Below are 24,461 nucleotides of genomic sequence, written 5' to 3'. Positions count from 1 at the left end.
AAACAGGCCAAGTGTAAGTCAGGTAGGAGGGGTTTTGGGAACAGATGTAGACAAGGGGAACTGCTGGTGGCCGGGCTTGGAATTTGATCAGGGTAGGCCCCATTACTAAAGTGATACTTGAGCAAGAATGTGAAGGATAAGAGGGGACTAGCTCTGTGAGTATCTGCGGCTTAGCTTGCTTTTTTCTTTTTCTTTTTGAGGGACAGGGTGAGGCATAGAGAATGCTGGTGCTCTAGTCTTTTATTTATTTATTTTTCTATGTGTGAGTCAAGAGTCTCATTCTGTTGCCCGGGCATCATCATAGCTCACTGCAATCTCAGGCTCCTGACCTGGAGGGATCCCCCTGCTTCAGCCTCCTGGAATGCTAGGTTTAGAGGCGTGAGCCACTGCGCAGGGCCTGGTGTGCTAGTCGTAACCCCATAGATACACCAGGATGCCCAGAGGCAGCTCACCTCTTTAAATGTCTTTTCTTTCACCATTTTAATTGTAAAAAACCAGAAAGAAGACTCTTTTAGCTAGTCCAATAATACACACTTAATCACTGATTCCTTTGGCAGGGGCTGGGTCATAGTGCAGAGGAGCAGAACAGATGCATCTGCCTCTCCTGTTTTGGTTTCTGCTCTGTTCAACTCCAATTTTGACATTATGAAGTGTGGGCTTAGGTTGAAACTACAGCTTTAAGTCATAGATTTTTCCAAAGATATCTAATCTCTAGCAAAAAATTAAGTATTGTGAATATCAGAAATATTCTATGTACCAGGTACATCTTTTTTTTTTTTTTTTTTTTTTTTTGTGGTTTTGGCTGGGGCTAGGTTTGAACCCGCCACCTCCGGCATATGGGACCGGCGCCCTACTCCTTGAGCCACAGGCGCCACCCCCAGGTACATCTTAAAAGTTAGAAAACCCAAAAGAAAAAAAAAGTTAGAAAACTCTTCTGTTTTCTAAGAGTTATATAAGCCACAGAGGGCAAGATCAGGATACTTTTGTTGCCAACAGGACCACTTTGTCACCACTTTGTGTCCCTTCTGCACATGTCGCTGTGGCTGTGAGCCTGGGGCTATGCCCACTTACCTCAGACGTACAGGGAGATCCCAGGCGTGTGATTCAGTCTCTGTGAGCATCTCTCACCACTTACAAAAATTAACTTATGCTAGATAAAAGATTTACATCTAAGACACAAAGCAGTAAAAACTTCAGGAAAAAGTGTGGGAGAAACTCTTAATGATATCAACCTGGGAAAGATTTTCTGAAGAAGACTCCATTGGCAGTTGTAGCAACAACAAAAAAATAAATAAATGGGACATGATCAAGCTGAAAGGCTTCTGCACAGCTAAGGACACAAAAAACAAAGTAAAAGGCAGCCTTCAGAATGAGAGAAGATATTTGCTGGTTATGAATCTGACAAAGGGCTAACCACAGTCTACAAAGAACTCCAGCAAGTCAAAAAGGAAAAAGCAAACTACCCCATGAGTCACTGAGAAAGAGACATGAACAGAACCTTCTCCCAAGAAGAGAGATAAATGGCCAACACACATACGAAAAAATGCTCATTATTTCTAGTTATCAGAGAAATGCAAATCAAAGCCACCCTGAGATATCACCTAACCTCAGTGAAAATAGCCCATATCACAAAGTCCCAAAGCTGCAGATGCTGGCGTGGGTGTGGAGAGAAAGGAACACTTACACACTGTTAGTACTAGTAGCAAACTAGTACTTTTTGGAAAGAAGTATGGAGAATCCTCAAAGAGCTAATGATAGACCTCCCATTGGATCCTGCAATCCCATTACTAGGTATCTTCCCAGAAGATAAAAAACAAAACAAAACTCATTTTATCATAAAGACATTTACACTTGAATGTTTGCAGCTCAGTTCAGTCACAAAGATGTGGAAACAACCTAAATGCCCATCAACCCACAGATGGACTAACAAACTGTGGTATATGTATACCATTGAGTACTGTTAAGCCTTAAAAGAGATGGAGACTTTACTTCTTTTGTATTTACCTGAATGGATAAATAAATGGATATTCTTGTGAGAGTAATGTATCATGTACTCAATACTAATTTGAAACTAGGAGACGAACAACTACAGGCCCACAGGAGAGAAAAACACAATTAAATTCAAGTAGGAGGAGGGGGAAGGAGGCAGGGGCTTGGTAAGTTCCCATCTAAAGGGTGCAGTGTTGGAGTGTTTGTGACAAACACAAACAATGTAACCTAATTGTATATATCCTTACATTAATCTAAAGTTAAACAAATTGGTAAACAATTTATAAAAAAGAAAAAATGTTTGGGCGGTGCCCTGTGCCTGTGGCTCAGCGAGTAGGGCACCGGCCCCATATGCCGAGGGTGGCGGGTTCAAACCCAGCCCCGGCCAAACTGCAACCAAAAAATGGCTGGGCGTTGTGGCGGGCGCCTGTGGTCCCAGCTGCTCGGGAGGCTGAGGCAAGAGAATCGCGTAAGCCCAAGAGCTGGAGGTTGCTGTGAGCCATGTGGCGCCACGGCACTCTACCGAGGGCAGGAAAGTGAGACTCTGCCTCTACAAAAAAAAAAAAAAAAAAAAAGAAAAGAAAAAACGTTTAACCAAAATTCAGCAGTTTCTTTGATTTCCCTTTGGTTTTTCTTCTGATAAATTCAAATAAAACTTTTTAAAAATTGCAATGTTAATAAGAGCTATAGAGAAAGGTATATGGTACTATAAAATTTTAAAATAGGATTTAACTTATTCAGGGAGGAAAGGAAGGCTTCTCTGAAGAATCGGCGATTCTGTTGAGCCTGATAATCTGAAGTAGGCAGTGCAAGAGGCCAGCCAGGGGGGCGAGGAGAAAGGAGCATCCAAGGCAGGTCACCTTGGAAGCCCAGGGCTTTGCAGCATAGATGAAAAGGAGAAAATACAGTGGACCCTCCCTGCACTGACCACCTGCCTACACTGACCACTCCTTCAGTTGACCTAGTTTTTTTTTTTTTTTTTTTTAAATGAGACAGTTTCACCCTGGGGGAGAGTGGTGGCATAACAGCTCACAGCAACCTCAAACTCTTGGTCTCAAGTGATCTCCTGCCTCAGCCTCCTTTCCAGTAGCTGGAAATACAGGAGCCTGCCTTAATTCCCAGCTAGTTTTTTCTAGTTTTAGTGGAGATACAGTCTCACTCTTGCTCAAGCTGGTCTCTGAACTCCTGAGCTCAGGCAGTCCACACACCTTGACCTCCCAGAGTGCTAGGATTACAGGCGTGAGTCACCTCACCCAGTGCATTGACCTAATTTTCATACACTGGACATGCACCATGTATACGTAGCAGTACAGTAGGCCTAGTTCCTTATGGTGACCACCTCTGTATGTTGACCAGTTTGTTATAGTCCCTAGGACAGTCAACTTATAGAGGTTCTACTGGTCCAGGGAGGGGAAGTAATATCCATGAAGATTCAGTGATGGATTGAATATGGGTGGGCTGAGGGAGAAGGAACTGCCAATACAGCGTAACAGCTGTAAGTTAATACTGTGATTGAAGGTTCAACCGCAAGGAGGGCCTAAGAGTGTGCAGTCTGTCCATTTCTCTACAAGACTGTACTCATTTTAACTGACCTTTAACATATATAGAATAGATTAGGTACCATCTCCTTCAGTGACACTTCAATATATATTTTATCTGAAGATCTCAGTAAGTAACCTAATGAAAATTTCATGGCTATTTTCTTTTTATTTTAACTGCTAGAATCTTAAGAAAATTCAAGAAATGGAAAAGAGTGATGAGTCTAGCACAGACTTGGAGGAGCTGAAAAATGCCGACTGGGTAAGGTGGCTGGTGTGCTTTCTGTCTTACCGAATATCTTAAAGAATAATATGGGTTTTTTTTAAATGGTGGTTATTAAAGACTATAGTATGAATTGATATTGTATGAATTTGAATGTTTAGTCTTAAATTTGAAATATCTATTCCTCATTTTAAAAACATTCTGCTTTTATTAGAACCACCCCAATGTTGCTGAGAATTTTAAGTGCTTTAAAATAATAACATTTCTAATTATATTAATACCTTAACATTCTCTTAAATCAAAGATTAAGGTCTGTTTTCAGGATTAAGTGTGAAACTAGTAGTATAATACATTCATTTATCCAGTGAATTAGATTAGGCCCTAAGGATGTGGAATGAATAATATGGGGTCTAAGTCCTCATGAAATTTAGATTAGAACAGAACACAGATTTATGGAACAGATGAGTGTGGTGTGTTTATATGACAAATGTTGAATATCTACTGTTTTTCATGGCATGGTACTGAATTTTAGTGACACCTAAGTCCCTGCCCTCAAATAAAACTTAAGCATTGGTAAGCATGACAACCTTGGAGAAAGGACAGTGAAAGTCATCAAGTGTAAGATTGGGTCAGTCCAAGTGTCAAAGGAAGCACATTTTAGGATTCTGTCTTTTTAGGGTAGAGATACTGTATAAAAAATGCCATTATTAAATGAGAGAATACAGATTTGGGGATATGTATGACCATAAGAGGTTTTAATTGTTTGCCACATTTTTTCTAACAGCTTTATTGAGGTAAAACAGATATAAAATAACCTGTGCATATTTAAATTTATAATATGTTAAGTTTTGACATATGTATACATACCCATGAAACTTTCACCATAATCAAAATAATAAGCCTATTCATCACCACCCCAGATTTTCTCATTCCCCTTTGTAACCATACCTCCTGCGTCTTTCCTCCCAGTTTCTAGGCAGTTGGTCATATGCTTTGTGTACTGTAGATCAGTTAGCTTTTCTAGAATTTTATATAAATGTAGTTATATGGTATACACTGGGTTTGGTTTGGCTTCTTTCACTCAGCATAATTGTTTTGAGGTTTCGTCCATATTGTTGCCTTTATCAATAGTTTGTTTCTTTTTATTGCTCCGTAGTATTCCATTGTATGGACGTATCACAAGTGAATCACCCAGAAATATTAGAATGAGAAGAGGAAAGGGTGAGAGAGAATTAGAATATCTTTAATGGCCAAATCCAGACATCTCAGAATCTTACTAGTAGTATGAGGGGTAAATGATAAAATCCCCCCAAAGGCAATTGTGTGTTTTTTTATTTAATAATTGTGATTTTAATTTCTGAATAGCATTGTATAAGATTTTTACTATGCAATAGTATGTGTTTATGGAACTGGCTATATAACAAAGTCTGTTTGAATCCTTTTATAAATTACAGCAAATGCTTCTAATGTGAGTAATCATCCCCTAATTTTTCTGTTTTGTGAATTCAAAGTTTCATATGTCAGATTTAAGAGAAGTGACAGTGTGTTAAAAGGTGAGATAGTGTTTGAACTGGATCTTAAAGGAATGACTATGGGAATTGGAGAATTTGTGAGAAGAGTACCCCCAAGTGAGAAATAAGAAAACTTCAGGAGGGTGGCGCCTGTGGCTCAAGGAGTAGGGTGCCAGCCCCATATACCTGGGATGGCGGGTTCAAACCTGGCCCTGGCCAAAAACTGCAAAAAGAAAGAAAGAATACTTCAGGAATATTGTCTTAGAAAATCTTTAAGATAGAATCTAAGTTTTAAAACATGAATATTTTAGAAGGATTTCTAATGAATACACCACAATATTAAGCATCTCAAATCCTTTTTGGAACTAGAGAATGGGAAATGGTATAATTTTTTTATATTTTATGTATATATTTTTTTAGGTTATAAAAGTATACACATACCTTATATTAGAGGGAAGAGAGTGTGGGGAGAGATAAGAAAGACAGAGAAGAGAGCAGAGCTGGGAGTGAGAGAAGGGAAGATGGGAGAAAGAAAGGGAAGAGGGCAGGGAGATGGTGTGGAAGAACACCTGCTGGGAAATGGCGTGCATTTTTTTTTAAATTACAAATTGTTATTGAGGGCATTTTTGAGAAATTTAATCAATATTATTTTATGTTAAAGATTCTTATGAAATATATTACTTGATTTTACAATAAATATATTTAATTAGCTATTTAAGTCACTTGTTAATTTTAACAAGCTACAATATTTTAACTATTATATTGATTGACTTTTCACTGAAGTAGAAGCTGTGACACCATAGGTTATAGGCAGTAAAACAAAAGAGTTAAATATTATACATATTTAGTATGTTTTATATAATGTTAAGTACATTCATATAAATTCTGTTTTATTCTCAGAAATTTTTTTTGATTTATTTTTCTTTTTTTACATACACATGTGTTTATTAGGTTTCTGCTGTTTGCCTTCACAAAATTAAAAAGGCTTAAAATTTAATAACAATTTTTAACATAAAGACTAGAAACAAAAACCTCGTAAAGAATAAATGAAGATGAATATATTCAGAAAAGAAATCAGATGATTGCTGCATCGAAATATTAAGAAATAATAATATGCAAAGTAACATTTACATTGTCAAATAAGAGTATGTCTTTTATAGAATGCTTTGCTTCTGAGCTTCAGTATGGAGTCATCACTTAACTTCTCATTTTTTTTCCAAAGTCTCAAAAAAAATAGACAACTAATATTTATAAATAAAAGTAAAAGATAATTTCAAAAAACGGATCATGCCAAATCTTATAGACAGTAGAAAAAGAAGAAATACTTCAAAATCATTCTACTTAATCTGGATACACTTGATATTAAAATTGGAGAAAATATATTATTAAAAAGGGGAAATTATGAACATATTTCACTTATAAATGATGATGCGCTATCCTAAACAACATATTAACAAGTTGAATTAAAAATTAAGTAATATACTTTGGTCAAAACTAAATCCAATTTATGTGAGAATTAGTCACTATTTTCTTTTCTGAGAGCTCTTTCTTTTTTTTTTTTTGCAGTTTTTGGCCAGGGCTGGGTTGGAACCTGCCACCTCCGGCATATGGGGCAAGCACCCTACTCCTTTGAGCCACAGGCGCCACCTTCTTTTTATTTTTTTTTTTTAAAATAGAGACGGGGTCTTGCTCTTGCGCAGGCTGGTCTCGAACTCCTGAGCTCAGGCAATCCACCCGCCTCAGCCTCCCAGAGTGCTGGGATTACAAGTGTGAGCCACTGCACCCAGCCTCAGAACTCTTTTTTTTTTTTGAGACCGAGTATCATTCTGTTGCCATGGCATCATAGCTCACAGCACCCTCAAACTCGGGGGTTTGAGCAATTCTCTTGCCTCAATTTTTCTTTTTTTTTCTTTTTTTTTTTTTTGGTAGAGACAGGGTCTCCCTCTTGCTCAGGCTGGTCTCAAACTTGCGAGCTCAAACAAGTGATCCATCTGCCTCGGCCTCCCAGAGTACTGGGATTACAGGCATGACCCACCACACCCAGCCCAGCCTGGCCTCAGAACCTTAAAGGTAGACAAAGCAACCTATTATTTATAGATACGAAAACTGTGGTTAAATAATGTATGTAAAGATAGTAACATTAAAAGTGTCATATTTGAGCATTTTCTGTGTACAAGACCACTATCTAGAGATCTTCTCATCAAGTTATAAAGTGCTTTTTTCTTTCTTTGACAAGAAACTAAGGCTTAGAAGGATGCAGCAGCTTGTTAGACATCAAGTGGTGGGTGGGTGTTGTATCAGCCAGCTGTGGCCATTAATGCTGTGTAACTAGACACTGCACAGTCATGGCAGCAAAAGCACTTATCTAGCCCATTGGGTCTGCAAATCCCTTGTGGTAGCTACACTCTGCAGGAACACAGGCCAATCCAGGCTAGATATTCTCATGGCTAAAATAGAAACAGGAGGGACAAGTACTTTTGAAGCCTTTGGTATCATCACAATAACCATTCTTCTAGTAACCGCGCCAACCAAACAGCCAAACCCAAAGTCAGGGTGTGGGAAACACAATCCGCCTTAGTGAACACAGTCACCTAACACAGCGAGGCCTGATGAACTGGAGCCTGTGACGCAGCCCGCCACAGAGGGCAGCTGGGGTATCCCAGAGGCCTCAGCAGGCAGAGCCTATGGGTGCTCCACTGACTTTCTGCCTGTCTTTTAGTACCTTAAAATCCAATTTTTAAGTAATTTTTCTTTGGTTTATTCAGTGTTTTATAATCTAAGCTTTTCTTTTATACGACCGTAGCTATTCAGAGGAAACTAGTAAATTTATTCACTGATGTCTCTCTGCCCTTGGTTATTTCAGGCAAGATTCTGGGTACAGGTGATGAGGGATTTGCGAAATGGTGTAAAACTAAAGAAGGTCCAAGAGCGGCAGTATAACCCTTTGCCCATTGAATATCAGCTTACCCCTTATGAGATGCTAATGGATGACATTCGGTGCAAACGATACACTTTGCGAAAAGTGATGGTAAGTAACAAAGAAAACTATTAATGGACTCAGTTATTCTTCTATAATCAGATATGTTGAAAGACCACATATCTTCTGTGGTCTTTCACAGAAGTTTTCAAAATGATTTCTTATAAAAGTAATACTTCATCATTGTAGAAAATTGGGAACTACATTAAGCTGAAAGAAGGTAAGTTATAAGGATGTAATCCCGCACCTTTGAAAAAGATTTTGTTAATGTGTTGATATGTAACCTTTAGTCTTACTTCTCCATGTTTTACTAGGACAAAAATGGGCTAATAGTGAACACTTTGTTTTGTAATTATTTTTGCTTAATATTTTGTATTGTTTCCATGCCATTATATATTTAACATCATCATTTCTTTTTTTTTTTTTTTTTTTTTTTTTTTGTAGAGACAGAGTCTCACTGTACCGCCCTCGGGTAGAGTGCCGTGGCGTCACACGGCTCACAGCAACCTCTAACTCCTGGGCTTCCGCGATTCTCTTGCCTCAGCCTCCCTAGTAGCTGGGACTACAGGCGCCCGCCACAACGCCCGGCTATTTTTTTTTGTTGTTGCAGTTTGACCGGGGCTGGGTTTGAACCCGCCACCCTCGGTATGTGGGGCCGGCGCCCAACTCGCTGAGCCACAGGCGCCGCCCAACATCATCATTTCTTAATAGCTGTATCTATTCTAGTTTATGGTTATACCAGAGCTTATTAAACTAATCACCTTATATCCAGTTATTAGTAGCCGATTTTGTCTTCATATATAAATCTTTTTGAATAGCATAATGAAATCATTGAGTTAAGTTCTCAGAAGTGAAACATCTAGTTCATTAGCAAATCCTAACAGCTCTTGCCTTTAAAGTATGTTCCAAATCTGACATCTCAACACTTCCACTTTAGATATCTTCTATTCCAAGGTGCTGCCACCTCTCATTAAAGACTAGACCTGGCTTCTTAAGTAAAAACCGCTGACACTTCATCACTCTGAGTAAAGTCTGCGCTCTCACCTGCCTGCAGAGCGCACTCTCACGCTCATCTCCCGCACTCTGAGTAAACTCTGCGCTCTCACCTGCCTGCACAGCGCACTCTCACGCTCATCTCCCGCACTCTGAGTAAAGTCTGCGTTCTCACCTGCCTGCACAGCGCATTCTCACGCTCATCTCCCGCACTCTGAGTAAGTCTGCGTTCTCACCTGCCTGCACAGCGCACTCTCACGCTCATATCCTGCTGCCTCTCCCAGCGGATTTCTTGTTCGCCACTCTGACCTCTGCCACCGTCTTGCAAGTGCCGTTTCTTTCCTGCATTGGGACACATGCCTTTGCTACTCCCTTTCCCTGGGAGTCTCTTCTTTCCCATAGTTACATAATTTGCCTCTTCATTTTTCAGGTCTCAATGCTTAAGTTTTCCGTCATTAGAAAAATTTTCTCTCCCTCACTTTCCACCTGTGTTTCTCTAGCTGACATTGCCTTACTAGTGTCTCCTTTATGAAGACAGGGACTTAGATCTTTCCCTGTTGATCTCTGTGACTAAGACATGTGCCTCACCTGCAGCCAAATTCCACATACTGTGCTCAGTAAATGGTTGTGTGAGGAATTAATCCTATCTATATTTTTCTTTGTTTTTTTATTTTTTTGAGACAGAGTCTCACTATGTTGCCCTAGTAGAGTGCCATGGCATCATAGCCCAGAGCAACCTCAAACTCTTGGGCTTACGTGCTTCTATTGCCTCAGCCTTCCAAGTAGTTCAGACTACAGGCACCTGCCACAACGCAAGGCTATTTTTATTTATTGTATTTTATTATTATTATTATTTTTTTTTGGAGTCAGAGTCTTACTTTGTCACCCTCGGTAGAGTGCTGTGGCATCACAGCTCCCAGCAACCTCCAGCTCAGGCTCAAGTGATCCTCTTGCCTCAGTTTTTCTATTTTTAGTAGCGGTGGGGTCTCGCTTTTGCTCAGGCTGGTCTTGAACTCGTGAGCTCAAGCAATCCACCTACCTCAGCCTCCCAGAGTGCCAGGATTACAGACATGAGCCACCTTGCCCAGCCAATCATTAATATTTCTTTGTGATCTGTCATTGCTGTCTTTTACCTATTGACCTTGATACTGCTAAAGCTTTTCATTTTTATCAGAGAAAATAATTGTGCTAACTGGTATTCAACCTGTCTGGTACTGTGAATTATTTAGGATAGATAACTTTTGCAGTTGCTGATTTAACATATTTCAGCTGAGTTCTAGGAATGTGTGTGTTATATAAGTACACTGGATAAGGCTTAGGGAAATAATGGGTTTTGATGGACAGAATGGTGAAGAACTGTGCATCCCAACCCAGAAACATTTGCAAGCATAAATAATTATTGTTCTCCTGTGGTAAATAAAAGCCTTTTAAGTCTGATTTTTTCCTTCTAATTTCCTTTCTTTTTTTATTACTTTTTTTTTTTGTAGAGACAGAGTCTCACTTTATGGCCCTCGGCAGAGTACCGTGGCATCACGCAGCTCACAGCAACCTCCAACTCCTGGGCTTAAGCGATTCTCTTGCCTCAGCCTCCCAAGTAGCTGGGACCACAGGCGCCTGCCACAACGCCCGGCTGTTTTTTGGTTGCAATTTGGCTGGGGCCGGGTTTGAACCCGCCACCCTCGGTATATGAGGCTGGCGCCTTACAGACTGAGCCACAGGCGCCACCCTATTACTTATTTTTTAAAATAAAGACAATAGCGGGCGGCGCCTGTGGCTCAGTGAGTAGGGCGCCGGCCCCATATGCCGAGGGTGGTGGGTTCAAACCCAGCCCCGGCCAAACTGCAACCAAAAAATAGCCGGGCGTTGTGGCGGGCGCCTGTAGTCCCAGCTGCTCGGGAGGCTGAGGCAAGAGAATCGCGTAAGCCCAAGAGTTAAGAGGTTGCTGTGAGCCGTGTGACGCCACGGCACTCTACCCGAGGGCGGTACAGTGAGACTCTGTCTCTACAAAAAAATAAATAAATAAATAAAAAATAAAGACAATAGCATAAAATTACCCACTTTAAAGTGTATAGTTAATTCAGTGGCATTTAGTATTTTCACAAGGTTGTATGTCCTCCACCTGTCTGATTCCAAACTAATTTCATCGTCTCTGAACAAAACCCTGTACAGTGATCTTTCCCATTCTCCCCTCCACCAGCCCGCTATCATTTTTTGTGTTTGTTTCCAAGTTTTCTTCTTGAATATGTGTGTAATTTATAATTACAAACATAGTTAGAAGTGTACATTATGTATTGAACTCTTTTCTTCCTGTTTAATATTGTGTACACTTGGTTCCATATCATGAAATTATGCATTATTTTGATAATTCAGTTTTAACTATATAATACATTTTTGTAGTCCTAAATTCAAAAGGAATTCATGATATACATTGAAAAGTCTCCCCACTTCCAGCCACCCAAGTTTCTTTCCTGGAGATAGCCAAAGTTAAGTCAGTTTTTGTACAGCTTTCCAAGGACATTTTTTAAATGTGTTTGCATATGTTTGTGGGTATATCTTCCTATCTCTGCAAATGTATGTACAGTGTTAATATCATGTAGACTGTTCTGTGTCTTTGTCACTTTATATATCTTGGTGGTTATTATGTTACTAGTATAGATAAAGCTTTCTCCTTGCGTTTTATAGCTTATTATATTCCATTCTACATCAATTTTTAATGGCTCCAAAGTAGTCTATTGAGTAAACAAATCATAATTTATTTACTTGTTTGTTGTTGAGATTTACCATTTTTTGGTATGATATAGAAACTGTATTAATTTCTTTATAATTCTAGCCTCATAATTACTAGATTAGTGAATAAATATGCTGTCTAACCCTTTGATAAATACTGTCAAATTGTTTTAAACACTTGCAAACCACCTTATGGCTTGAAAATTAGATATATACTATTTGAAGGAAGTTCAGATACTAAAAATTATAGCTTCACATATTTATGAAGAAGACTAGTTTACTTTTATTTATTTGCTTATTTATTTTGAGACAGAGTCTCACTTTGTTGCCCCCAGTAGAGTGCTATGGCATCATAGCTCACAGCAACCTCAAACTCTTGGGCTCAAATGAATGATTCTCTTGTCTCAGCCTCCCCGAGTAGCTGGGACTACAGGTGCCTCCCACAACACCTGGCTGTTTTTGGAGACAGGGTCCTGCTCTGACTCAGGATGATCTCAAACTCGTGAGCTCAAGTGATCCACCCACCTCGGCCTCCCAGAGTGCTGGGATTTCAGGCATGAGCCACCACACCTGGCCCTACTTTTATTTTATTATTTTATTTATTTAATTTAATTGGGGGGGGCAGAGTCTTTCTGTTACTTTGGGTAGAGTGCCATGGTGTCATAGCTCACATAGCAATCTCAAGCCATCCTCTTGCCTCAGCCTCTCTAGTAGCTGGGAGCCACAATACCCAACTGATTTTCCTATTTTCAGTAGAGACAGGGTCTCCCTCTTGCTCAGGCTGGTCTGGAACTCCTGAGCTCAAACAATGCACTCCTGGGCCTCCCAGAGCATGAGCTGCTGTGCCAAGCTTTATTTTACTTTTTTTTTTCACTTGTGTGTATTAGCGGCCCGGGGAATATGTGGCAGGTCACATGTTTTATGCAAGTCTATTAATGTCAATAGAAACAATTTTCTTAAACTATATGTCTTTATATTATCATGGATACCAAAATAGGCAGGTTTGGGTAACAACTAGGAAAAGGCTTCAGGGAGTGGTTGTAGGGAATTGGTGATATTCAGTATTTTGATCTGGGTGGTAGTTCAATAGAATATGTTCATTTATAATTAAAGATTATGCACTTTATATCATACTTAAGTGAACAACTTTACTCGCCTAAAATTGACTCCTCCTCTCTAAAAAAATAGAAATTTCTTTATATTTTTTACTATATATTTCAAGTAGAAGGGAAGGATTCTTGCTATTTAGCACAGAAGCACTGAATCTTCAAGTAACCCTTTTCATAAATAAAGTAGCATCCTTCTATAAATATCATGAAATCTTGCTATGTAACAAGGACTTTGTAAACCAATTCAGCTTTCTGCCAAATGACACCATCATCAAGAAGATGAAGCTGCATGGTTTGAAGTAAACCTTGGTTGGACGTTCTCTCTCTCTCATACAGTAGCCCCACGTGTGTGTCTGACTCTGACACCTAAACAGCAGGTATGGTGTGTGGTAGGCAGAGTTGTTGAGAGACCCACACAGAATCAAAAATTTAATTTTGTATAAATTTATACAGATGTTGAGTAACAAGTGAGACAATCAGTGGACTATAAAATAATAGAGGGAAAACAGGATTTTTATTTGGGTCTGTGAGAAACTCAGAGCATAAGAGAATACTGCTGAGCAGCCTAGTTGTAAAGTGGACCCCCAAAGGGGCAGAGAATGTGGATAGAGAGTGTAATCTCCTTTTTAATACTGTAACTACTAGAACATGGAAAGGAGAAGCTAAATATTAGATACAGAAGAATATATCACCTGGGAGTAAAGAAACCTCAATCAGTGATGGGAGAAGAGGTTAAAATATTGAGTGCCTCCTCGGTGCATATAAACTATGTAAATAACTCACTAGAGTAAAAAAGAAAGGACTTGGAGGCTCCATCTTGTAGACAGACAAGGGCTGGGTTTCATTTATTGGAACCCTATTGCAGAGGTTGAAACCCTCACATAAAATGCAATGCATATATCTAAAGGGAACATTTGCTGAGTTTTAACAAATGCATATACACCTTTGTAATCCAAACCTCTGTTAAGACATAGCACATCATTGTCACCCCAGAAAGTGCTCCTGTGTGCTGTCTCAGTTCTTGCCCTTGTGCTCTTAGAGGCAACACTGCTCTGATTTTTTTTTTCCCCACTATAGGTTAGTCTCAAATTTCTTTTCTCATATTTCATATAAAGGTATTCATACAGCAGGTGCTCTTTTACATAAGATTTATTTCACACATCATAAATGCTTTTTACATTTATTTATATGTAACAGTAATTTATTGCTTTTTATTGGTGAGCAATCCATTCTCCTGTTGTTGGATGAATGCTTGAGCTGTTTCTAGTTTTTTATAATTATTAATAAATGCCCAGATATGGGTGAAGATCCATGAGCATCAAGAATATCCAGGAAAACCTGACTCCCCAAACAAAAGAAATAAGGACCCAGTGGGTAATCCTGAGTGATGGAGCTGCTGACCTTGAGAGAATTCAAATTCAAATTTTGAGGAAGCTCAGTGAGCTTTAAGACAACACAGAGAAGGAATTCAAATTTCCTTCATCAGAGAACTTTAACAGAGAGATTGAAATAATAACCCCCAAAAGGAGAAATTCTGGGGCTGAAAAATTCATTTGACTAACTGAAAAATGCATGATAGTCTCTAAACACCAGAATTGATGAAGGAGACGAAAGCATTCGTGATCTTGAAGGCAGGCAATATGAACATACACAGACAAAAGAGAACAAGGAAGAGTGAAAAAGAATGAAGGCCGTCTATAAGATCTAGACAGTTGCTTCAGAAGGGCTAGTCTACGAGAGGTTTGCCTCCAGGAGGTAGAGAGAGAAACTGGAGTAGAAAGTTTATTCAAACCGAGATAAACATACCGATACTTATATTTATCAGATACAAAAAGGTCATAAAACACCCAGCTGATTTAAGCCAAATAAGACCTACCTCAAAACATTTAGTAATAAAATTCCCAAAGATCACAGGTCAAGAAAGTAACCTTAGAGCATCAAGAGAAAACAAACACTGTGTCAAGTCCTCTTGTATGTCTGGCTGCGACTCCCTAGTGGAAACCTTACAGGCCGGGGAAGAGTGGCAAGACATATATAAAGTGCTAAAGAAAAAAAAGCTTTAATTTTAAATATTATATCCTGCAAAAATATCCTTTAAACTTGCTGGAGAAATATTTCCCTGGACATACAAAAGCTGAAGGATTTCATCAACACCAGACCTGTCCTACAAAAAATGCAAAAGGGAGTTTTTCATTCTGAAAGAAAAGGACATTAACAAACAAAAGAAATCATCTAAAGGTAAAAAACTTATAATAATAAATAATACAGAGAAAACAAATACAGAGAAAAATACAGATTACTCTAGTGGGAAGAATAAAAGACAAACCTGTCAAAAATAATGACTACAACTTTTTGAGAGATAAATAATATAAAAAAGTATAAATAGAATAAAAACATAAAAAGTAGAGGGCATGGAGTTAGAAGTATAGAGTTATTTTGGCTTTCTCTTTACTTGATTTTTTGTTTTTTGTAGTCAAGTTATTCAAAATAATTGGTTATAAGGGTAGCAGTGAGGAGGTTACAAGATATAGTTAATGTGTGTAAAAATGTAGTTAAATAAAATGAACGAGATCTGGTATTTGATAATACAACAGGGTGATATTAGTCAGTAATAAGTTATTGTGTACTTTTAAAAGAGTGAGATTGGAATGTTCCTGACACAAATGCTTGAGATGTTGTGTACACTGATTTAATTATTATACATTGTATGCCTTATTAAAACACCACATGTACCTCATAAATATATACAATTAATAATTGTGTACTAATTGCTGTGTACCCTTAGCAATTTAAATTTAAAAAATCTGTTACAGGCTCGGCACCCATAGCACAGTGGTTACACCAGCCACATACACAGAGGCTGGCGGGTTTGAACCTGGCCCAGGTCAGCTAAACAACAATGACAACTGCAACAAAAAACGAACAAACAAAAAAATAGCTGGGCATTGTGGCGGGCGCGTATAGTCCCATCTTGGGAGGCTGAGGCAAGAGAATCCCTTAAGCCCAAGAGTTTGAGGTTGCTGTGAGCTGTGTGTGACGCTACAGCACTCTACCAAGGGTGACATAACGAGTGCCTCAAAAAAAAAAAAATCTGTTACAAACTTTCTTACACAAATCTGTTTGTGACTATATATTTTCATTTCTATTATATAAAGTATAAATACTGTATTGTAATTTATTTCTCTTGTGTAATGCCTAGGGAAGACAAATTGCTGAGAAACAGGGTAGCTGTATGTTTGGTACTATGACGTGTCCAAGAGATCTTTCCCCAGACTCCTTGTAACAGTTTCCATGGCTGTCGCTCCATGACTCTGTGAGCTTCTGGTGTTAGTAGTCCTTTCACTTTTATCATCCAGATGGATCTATAATGCTGTCTCTTCATTGTTTTAATTTTTATTACTTGATATATCTGATGATGTTGAGCATCCTTCTAGTATCAAAAATAATAGATATCTAGGTATAAACCTAGTAAAAACTGTGGATCCCTCTACTTAGAAACTACAAATTGTTAGAAAAATTAAGAAAGAAATAAATGGAGGGATCTTCTATGTTCATAGATTAAAAGACTCAATACTGGGCGGCGCCTGTGGCTCAGTGAGTAGGGCGCTGGCCCCATATACCGAGGGTGGTGGGTTTAAACCCAGCCCCGGCTGAACTGCAACCAAAAAATAGCCGGGCGTTGTGGTGGGCACCTGTAGTCCCAGCTGCTTAGGAGGCTGAGGCAGGAGAATCGCGGAAGCCCAAGAGCTAGAGGTTGCTGTGAGTCCTGTAAAGTGAGACTCTGTCTCTACAAAAAAAAAAAAAAAAAGACTCAATACTATGAACTTGCCAATTCTCAAATCTATTGATAAAGTTAATGCAAGCTAAGTAAGTAAATTACCTCTCAGACATGTGTATATAAACTGAAGGCTAATTCTAAGATATATGTGGACAAGTGAGGGGCAAAAATAGCTGAGACAATATAAAGAAAAGCAGAGTTGAAAGATTCCATAATCAATTATCCAGACTTATTATGTAGCTAGTCTACTTACTATGATGAAATATTGGTCCAAGGACTGTCAAATAGACAACAGGACTGCATGAAAGATTCAGAAGCAGACCCCACTTCCACGTTCACTCGGGTAGTGGCAGAAGTGACACTGTAATGCAGTGGAGAAAGGATGGTCTTCTAAATAAATGGCTTATGGTTTATTATTTGGTAGAACCTCCATTAGTTGACCACCTCCCTACATTGACCACCTCCTTAGGTTAACCTGATTTTCATAAACTGGACATGTACCACATGTGCTGAGTGGATATTTCTAATGTTGACCAGTATGTTAGAGTCACTTGGGTGGTCAACTTACAGAGGTTCTACTGTATTTCCTTATGGGGAAAAATTCATACTGACTCATACCATACACATAAGAACAAAGTCAGTCTTAGCGAGTTTGAATCTAAATGTGAATGTAAAACAATAGAGTTTCTAAAAGGTAACGTGGACTGTCGTAATGAAATTGAGGTAGGCAAGGACTTTTTAAAATAGGACAGGCATACCTACATGCACCAAAAGCCATCTATAAGGATATACCTCTTAGCATTACTCACAATAGCCATAAGGTGGGTCTAAGCCAACTGTCCATCAATAATTAAATAAGTAAATAGATTATGAGTAAATAAATGAAATATTAACATGAAATTAACTCATACATGCAACTGTAATTCAGTCTCACAGACACAGTGGTGAAAAATAGAAACTAAACACAAAAAATGTATTCATGTGAGGTTTTTATTTTTATTTATTTTTATTTTTTGAGACAAGAGTCTCACTCTGTCACCCTGGGTAGAGTGCCATAACATCATCACAGCTCAGCAACCCCCAACTCTTGGGCTCAAGTGATCCTCTTGCCTCAGTTTTTCTATTTTTGATAGACACAGGGTCTCACTCTTGAGCTCAAGCAGTCTGCCCACCTTGGCCCCCCAGAGTGCTGGGATTATAGGCGTGAGCCACCATGCCTGGCCTAAACTGTTAAATTCATTATAATTCATAAATTTTTAAAATTCAGATAAAGCATATAGAAAAAAAATCTTATTATGCAATCTGCTTATCACTATGACACATTACTTAATATGTATCTTAATATGTGAAGAAGTTCTCATTTAGCCTGATATATTTGCAGATATTTTAATAAGATTTCCTTTATCTGTTAGACTTCAAATTCAGCTGCCTAAAAAAGTTTACTTTAGAAACAAGATTGAGTTTAGATAGCTGTTTTAAAATGTTCAAAAGGAAAAAAATAAAAAAATAAAAAATAAATAAAATGTTCAAAGGGGATCATTTTGTATATTAGAAGATTTTGGTTTATTGTGGCTCAAAAATAAGATCCGGTTTCTATAACTGATCTTTTTACTTATGGGCCTACTATTTGTGTTCACCCAAGAATCATTTCTCAAATCATTTCAGAGAGCTTGTTTCAGGAAGTATTCTGTATTTATATGAAAATAATTTCACTGATCCAGCAGTGGAATGATTTTCACATTTCCTTATACAGGTTGAGTATTCCAAATCTGAAGATCAGAAATGCTCCAAAATCTAAAAGTTTTTGAGCACCAACTTGACTGTTAAAGGAAATGTTCTTTGGAGCTGAAATTTCAGATTTCAAGTTTTTGTATCAGTATAATGTAAATATTCTAAATTCCAAAAGTGTCTGAAATCCAAAACTCTTCTGGTCCTGACCATCTCGGATGAGGGACAGTCTGCGTGTGCTGACTGACAGCAGCCTGGCCTGCTGCGTCTCACGTGAGTGCTGACCTGTGTTTGTCGTGGAGACCCAGAATTTGCCTTTTGACTACTGAGGAAGCTAAAGTTAATGTACTTGTTTTGCAAATGGAATTTATAATCTTGGCTTCATATAATCCATTTCTCTCAATCCTAATATTATTGATTGAACATTAAAGTAAAAAGTATATGAAAATTATCTAGAAAGATACACATTATTCTATTCAGGAATGGAATAGTAGGTAACAGAAAAGTCTGAATTGTTTTACAGTAGCTCAGTGGTTAGGGTGCTGGCCACATACAGCAGGGCTAGTGAGTTCGAACCTGGCCCAGGCCTGCTAAACGGCAACAAAAATAGACAGCCGTTGTAATGGATGACTGTAGTCCCAGCTACTTGGGAGCCTGAGGCAAGAGTTTGAGGTTGCTGTGAGCACTCTACAGAGGGTGACATAGTGAAACTCTGTATCAAAAAAAGATGTTATGTAACATGAAATCCACAGGTTGGGAGTGGTGCCTACAGGTCTAGGTCAACTGCCATCCCACACCAAGTACTAACAACCACTTGCGTGGCTTGCCTCCAGCAGCCATCGCTCCTAGAGCTCCCTCATTTAGAGCTGGGGGGTGGGAGTGCAGGGGGCAGGCACTAGGAAGAAGAGGGGTGTGGGTGTTGGGTGAGCCCCAGAAGGTTTGCCGTGCACTCTGAACTCAAAGGGGTCACACCTGGGGAGGGCCCAGGGCCTAAGAGTGGCAGATGAGGTTCCACTTTGTTCAAATAACACTGGAAAACAGATAAGACAACGTGGTCACAACCATGCCTTTCGGAGTGGTCAGAATGTGAGTTTAGGTTGTTATCTTTTGTGGTTCTCTGGAGTTTTTGTTAATAGTCCTAAAAAAAAATTGTTTTAACACACTGCTTTATAAAGGGAGAACGTTAGAGTACAAGTGAGAAATAGACCAAGACTCTGCTGTGGTAGCTTTTCTTTCCATCTGTGACACCTGAAGGCACTTAACATCCCCTGTGCACTCCATTTTATTTACAGAATATAAATCTTACTCCAGTCCTTCTTTTACCTAGGTTTTTTACAAAAATGAAAATAAGAAGTATAAGGCTTTTTAAATTATAAACTTAATAAACACAAGTATTATTCCATTTGCACTCATAGTTTTAGAAACTCTTTGTTGGAAGGAATGTGTTCCACACAATTTCCCAAAATGGTAGAACTCCAGTAAACTTGGATTTCCTTCAATATTATGTAATTACTTTTGCTCTGAATCACACAACCATTTACTTCCTACTTCCTTTATTTGATATACATCCTTGGGTACAGTCAGATTACACTTCACTAATTTTGTGACATGTGGCCGCTGTACCTAGAAAACCTCAGAACAATAATCTTATAGTCACATCAATCTTCTACTTTTTGTCCCCTTTTAGGTGAATGGTGATATTCCCCCTCGGTTAAAAAAAAGTGCTCATGAAATCATCCTCGACTTCATCAGATCAAGACCCCCTTTAAACCCAGTAAGTAGCCTGACGTATTCTGGGACATAACATGAATCATTCCCTTGTGGGTTGTCATCTCAGAACACAGTTTCTGTAAGTGTTTAAGTTTTTACACTGAGACTTTATTCTAATGATGAATCCCAACTGTAAATTATATTCTTAAGTCACAGAAAGATACTTAAAACTATTCAATACAAGGCTGTCTTAGGATGTTTATACTCAAAACAACCTGGGTCATGGTGCAAAATCTGGCCGTATCCTTCCTATGTTAATAGCTAAATAAGTACTGGATAGCTCCTGATGCAAATCACCCTTCCAGTTTACTTTTAGTGCTACCATCCTCCATAATTAAATTGTCCTGTTGTCACTATTTTATCATTAATCTGCATTGCTGTACATGCCTTTTATGTGAATTGTCTTCCTTTGTTAACAGGGTTCTCTCTAGTGGCCGATAAGTCAGAATATTCTAAAGTGTCTGAATATCGACCGTGTTTCCTCTGTTCTTCACTTCTGGCCCCCAAGCCCAATAGCTCACCAAAGCCTCTCAGACCTAGTACAAAAAAGTGACCAGAAAGGGAATGATATTTCTCAGTTGTGTACAGCTAAAGTGTAATTAGTGATTCCTTTTATAAATCTTTTTTTTTTTCTCTTTTTTTTATTGTTGGGGATTCACTGAGGGTACAATAAGCCAGGTTACACTGATTGCATTTGTTAGGTAACATCCCTCTTGCAATCGTGTCTTGCTCCCAGAAGGTGTGGCACACACCAAGGCCCCACCCCTCTCCCTCCTTCCCTCTCTCTGCTTTTCCTCCCCCCCCCCCGCCCATGACCTTAACTGTCATTAATTGTCCTCATATCAAAATTGAGTACATAGGATTCATGCTTCTCTATTCTTGTGATGCTTTACTAAGAATAATGTCTTCCACTTCCATCCAGGTTAATACGAAGGATGTAAAGTCTCCATTTTTTTAATAGCTGAATAGTATTCCATGGTATACATATACCACAGCTTGTTAATCCATTCCTGGGTTGGTGGGCATTTAGGCTGTTTCCACATTTTGGCGATTGTAAATCGAGCTGCAATAAACATCTAATACAAGTGTCCTTATGATAAAAGGATTTTTTTCCTTCTGGGTAGATGCCCAGTAATGGGATTGCAGGATCGAATGGGAGGTCTAGCTTGAGTGCTTTGAGGTTTCTCCATACTTCCTTCCAGAAAGGTTGTACTAGTTTACAGTCCCACCAGCAGTGTAAAAGTGTTCCCTTCTCTCCACATCCACGCGAGCATGGCCAAGAGACATGAATAGAACCTTTTCTAAAGAAGACAGACGAATGGCTAACAAACATATGAAAAAATGTTCATCATCCCTATATATTAGAGAAATGCAATCCAAACCACCCTGAGATACCATCTAACCCCAGTGAGAATGGCCCACATCACAACATCTCCTTTTATACATCTTTTTAAAAGAAGGGAAAGATTCTTTCTTTTTATTCTAGGAAATAAGGAAAAATAAATGAAAACATAAGGGAAAGAGGCCACGTAGGAAATGATTTTAGGAAAGGTGGTCATGAGAAAGGAGCATGGAGTCACATGACCCTGGGCTCATACCAACCCCACAGCTCAGCAGCCCAGGTCTTTGAGGGGTTAATCAGCCTCCCTCAGTCTTGATTTCCTCAACTATAGAATGAAGATAATGATCTAAGGAGGGTATGGTGAGATACTAAAACATTAGTTTTAAAAACAGTAATATTATACCGTATCAGTCTATCACATGATATGCGATTTAGATTGTGCTAGCTCCTGACATTATACGAGATCCAATAATTAACTTTTTTTTTTTTTTTTTTTTTGAGACAGAGTCTCCCGGTTGAGTGCCGTGATATCATAACTCACTTGGGCTCAAGTGATCTTCCTGCCTAAGCCTAGTAGGTAGGACTATTTAGAGACAGGGTCTCAATCTCACTTTCATTCAGGTATAATTACATTTTAAAGGACAGTTGTTATGATTATCGGTCAAAGGTGATGTCTCTATTTGAGGATTGATTGTTAGACAGGAGTGATAGAAGAAGGCGGTGGCTCACAGCTATAATCCTAGCACTCTGGGAGGTAAAAGTGGGTGAATTGCTTGAGTAAGAGTTCCTGTCTCTACTTAAAAAACAAAAAAAGGTAGGAAAACAAGCCAAGCATTGTGGCAGGTCCGTATAGCCCTAGTTACTCTAGAGGCTAAGGCAGGAGGATCACTTGAAGATCCTTGAGCCCAGGAGTTTGAGGTTACCGTGAGCTGTGATGACTCCACAGCACTCTACCCAGGGCAACAGAGTGAGATTCTGTCTTAAAAAAAAAAAAAAAAAAATTAGGTGATTGCATAAAAAACTTTTCACAACCTTGTTTACTATTACAATGCAATAAAACAATGGTATTCCTAAGAAAACAGTAATAGTAGTAGGTAAGGCATATCTTACATTGCAATTAATTCCTTACCATGGTAGCATACAGGAAATATAACTTTAGTAAAACTGGTTAGAATTAGTTGAACAAAGTTGGTGCAGTGGTGCACACCTGTAGTCCCAGCTATTTGGGAGGGGCTGAGGCAGGAGGATCATTTGACCCTGGAAGTTCAAGACTGCAGTGAGTTATGGTTGTACCTGTGAATAAATAGCCACTATACTCCAACCTGGGCAACATAATGAGACCCTGTCTCTGAAAAAATAAAATTAGTTGAGCATCTGGTACTAAATCGCAGCGAGATCCAATATAGTTTCCCTGTCACTTTAGGAATCTTGATATTTAATGAACTGAAAATAGTCTTTTATCAAGCAATGTTATAACATACTATACTATATGAATGGACTTCAGTAAAAATTACTTAAAGGACAGATCTTCAAGTCTCTGGCCATTGTGCTTTTTTTTCAAGGCCTCAGCCAGAAAACTGAAACCAACCCCACCACGGCCACGGAGCCTCCATGAAAGAATATTAGAAGAAATTAAAGCAGAAAGAAAACTGCGTCCTGTCTCACCAGAGGAGATTAGACGTAACAAATTACGTGAGTCTGCTGCTTTCTGCACTCTCAGAGTCATCTGCTGGGAAAGTGTCTTTAGTTAGACAACCAGCCCCATGAAAATAGTGGTGCAAAGGAAAGGTGATCCAATGAGTTTTCATTCCTTTTCTCTGTCTCTCTTTCTCTCTCTCTCATAAGCACACACACCCCCTTGCAGTTACTTGAAGTTTACACTTGAAATTCCTAAGCTAGGAAATCCTTTTACCTATCTGATACCGAACTGTGTGAGAGCATCATGACATAATGGAAAGAATTCTGCCAGTTTCTAGGCTGAGGTTTTAGAGAGAGAGTCTTTTACCTCTCTGGGCATTATATTCTTCATTGGCAGAAAGGATATGAAAATTTTTATTGCCAGCTGGACACACTGGCTCTTGCCTATAATCTCAGCACTTTGGGAAACCAAGAAGGAAAGATCGCTTGAGGCCAGGAGTTTGAGACCAGCCTGAATGACATCTCATCTCTATAAAAAATAGAAAAATTGCTACTTGGGAGGCTAAGGCAAGATAATTGCTTAAGCCCAGGAGTTATAGGTTGCTGTGTGCTGTGATGCCACGGCACTCTACTAAGGGTTACATAGTGAGACTCTCTCAAAAAAAAAAAAAAAGAAAAGAAAAATTGGCTTGGCACCTGTAGCTAAGTGGTTAGGGCACCAGCCACATATACTGGGGCTGGCAGGTTCGAACCCGGCCCAGGCCTGCTAAACAACAATGATAGCTACAACAAAAAAATAGCTAGCACCTATAGTCCCAGCTACTTGAAGGCTGAGGCAAGAGAATTGCTTAAGCCCAAGAGTTTGAGGTTGCTGTGAGCTATGACACCACAGTACTCTACTGAGGGCGATATAGTAAGACTCTGTCTCAAAAACAAGCAAACAAAAAAAAAATAGAAGAATTAGCTGTGTGTGGTGTTGTGCACCTGTAGTCCCAGCTGTTCTGGACTAAGGTGGGAGGATCCTTGAGCCCAGGAATTTGACATTGCTGTGAGGTATGATGACACGTCTGTACTGCAGCCCAGGCAACAGAAGACTCAAAAAAAAAAAAAAAAAAATTTCCTCTTACCTTCATTATGG

At 39.0% G+C, this 24,461-nt stretch overlaps 1 protein-coding gene across 2 annotated transcripts in view; it reads left to right on the top strand.

Annotated features, from left to right (window-relative positions):
• SPIRE1 (spire type actin nucleation factor 1) overlaps window positions 1-24,461 on the top strand; it is a 205,130-nt gene that overhangs the window by 134,569 nt on the left and 46,100 nt on the right. For both annotated transcript variants that reach the window (XM_053571882.1, XM_053571883.1), the window contains exons 5-8: window positions 3,712-3,789; window positions 8,125-8,289; window positions 20,261-20,347; window positions 23,248-23,377. In XM_053571882.1, coding sequence (XP_053427857.1) covers window positions 3,712-3,789; window positions 8,125-8,289; window positions 20,261-20,347; window positions 23,248-23,377 — 460 coding nt within the window. The remainder of the gene's footprint in view (window positions 1-3,711; window positions 3,790-8,124; window positions 8,290-20,260; window positions 20,348-23,247; window positions 23,378-24,461) is intronic.

This window comes from Nycticebus coucang, chromosome 19, assembly GCF_027406575.1.
Source record: "Nycticebus coucang isolate mNycCou1 chromosome 19, mNycCou1.pri, whole genome shotgun sequence".
Classification (NCBI taxonomy): domain Eukaryota; kingdom Metazoa; phylum Chordata; class Mammalia; order Primates; family Lorisidae; genus Nycticebus; species Nycticebus coucang.
The sequence above is the reverse complement of the archived record's forward strand: the minus strand, read 5'-3'. Positions and strand labels throughout refer to the sequence as shown.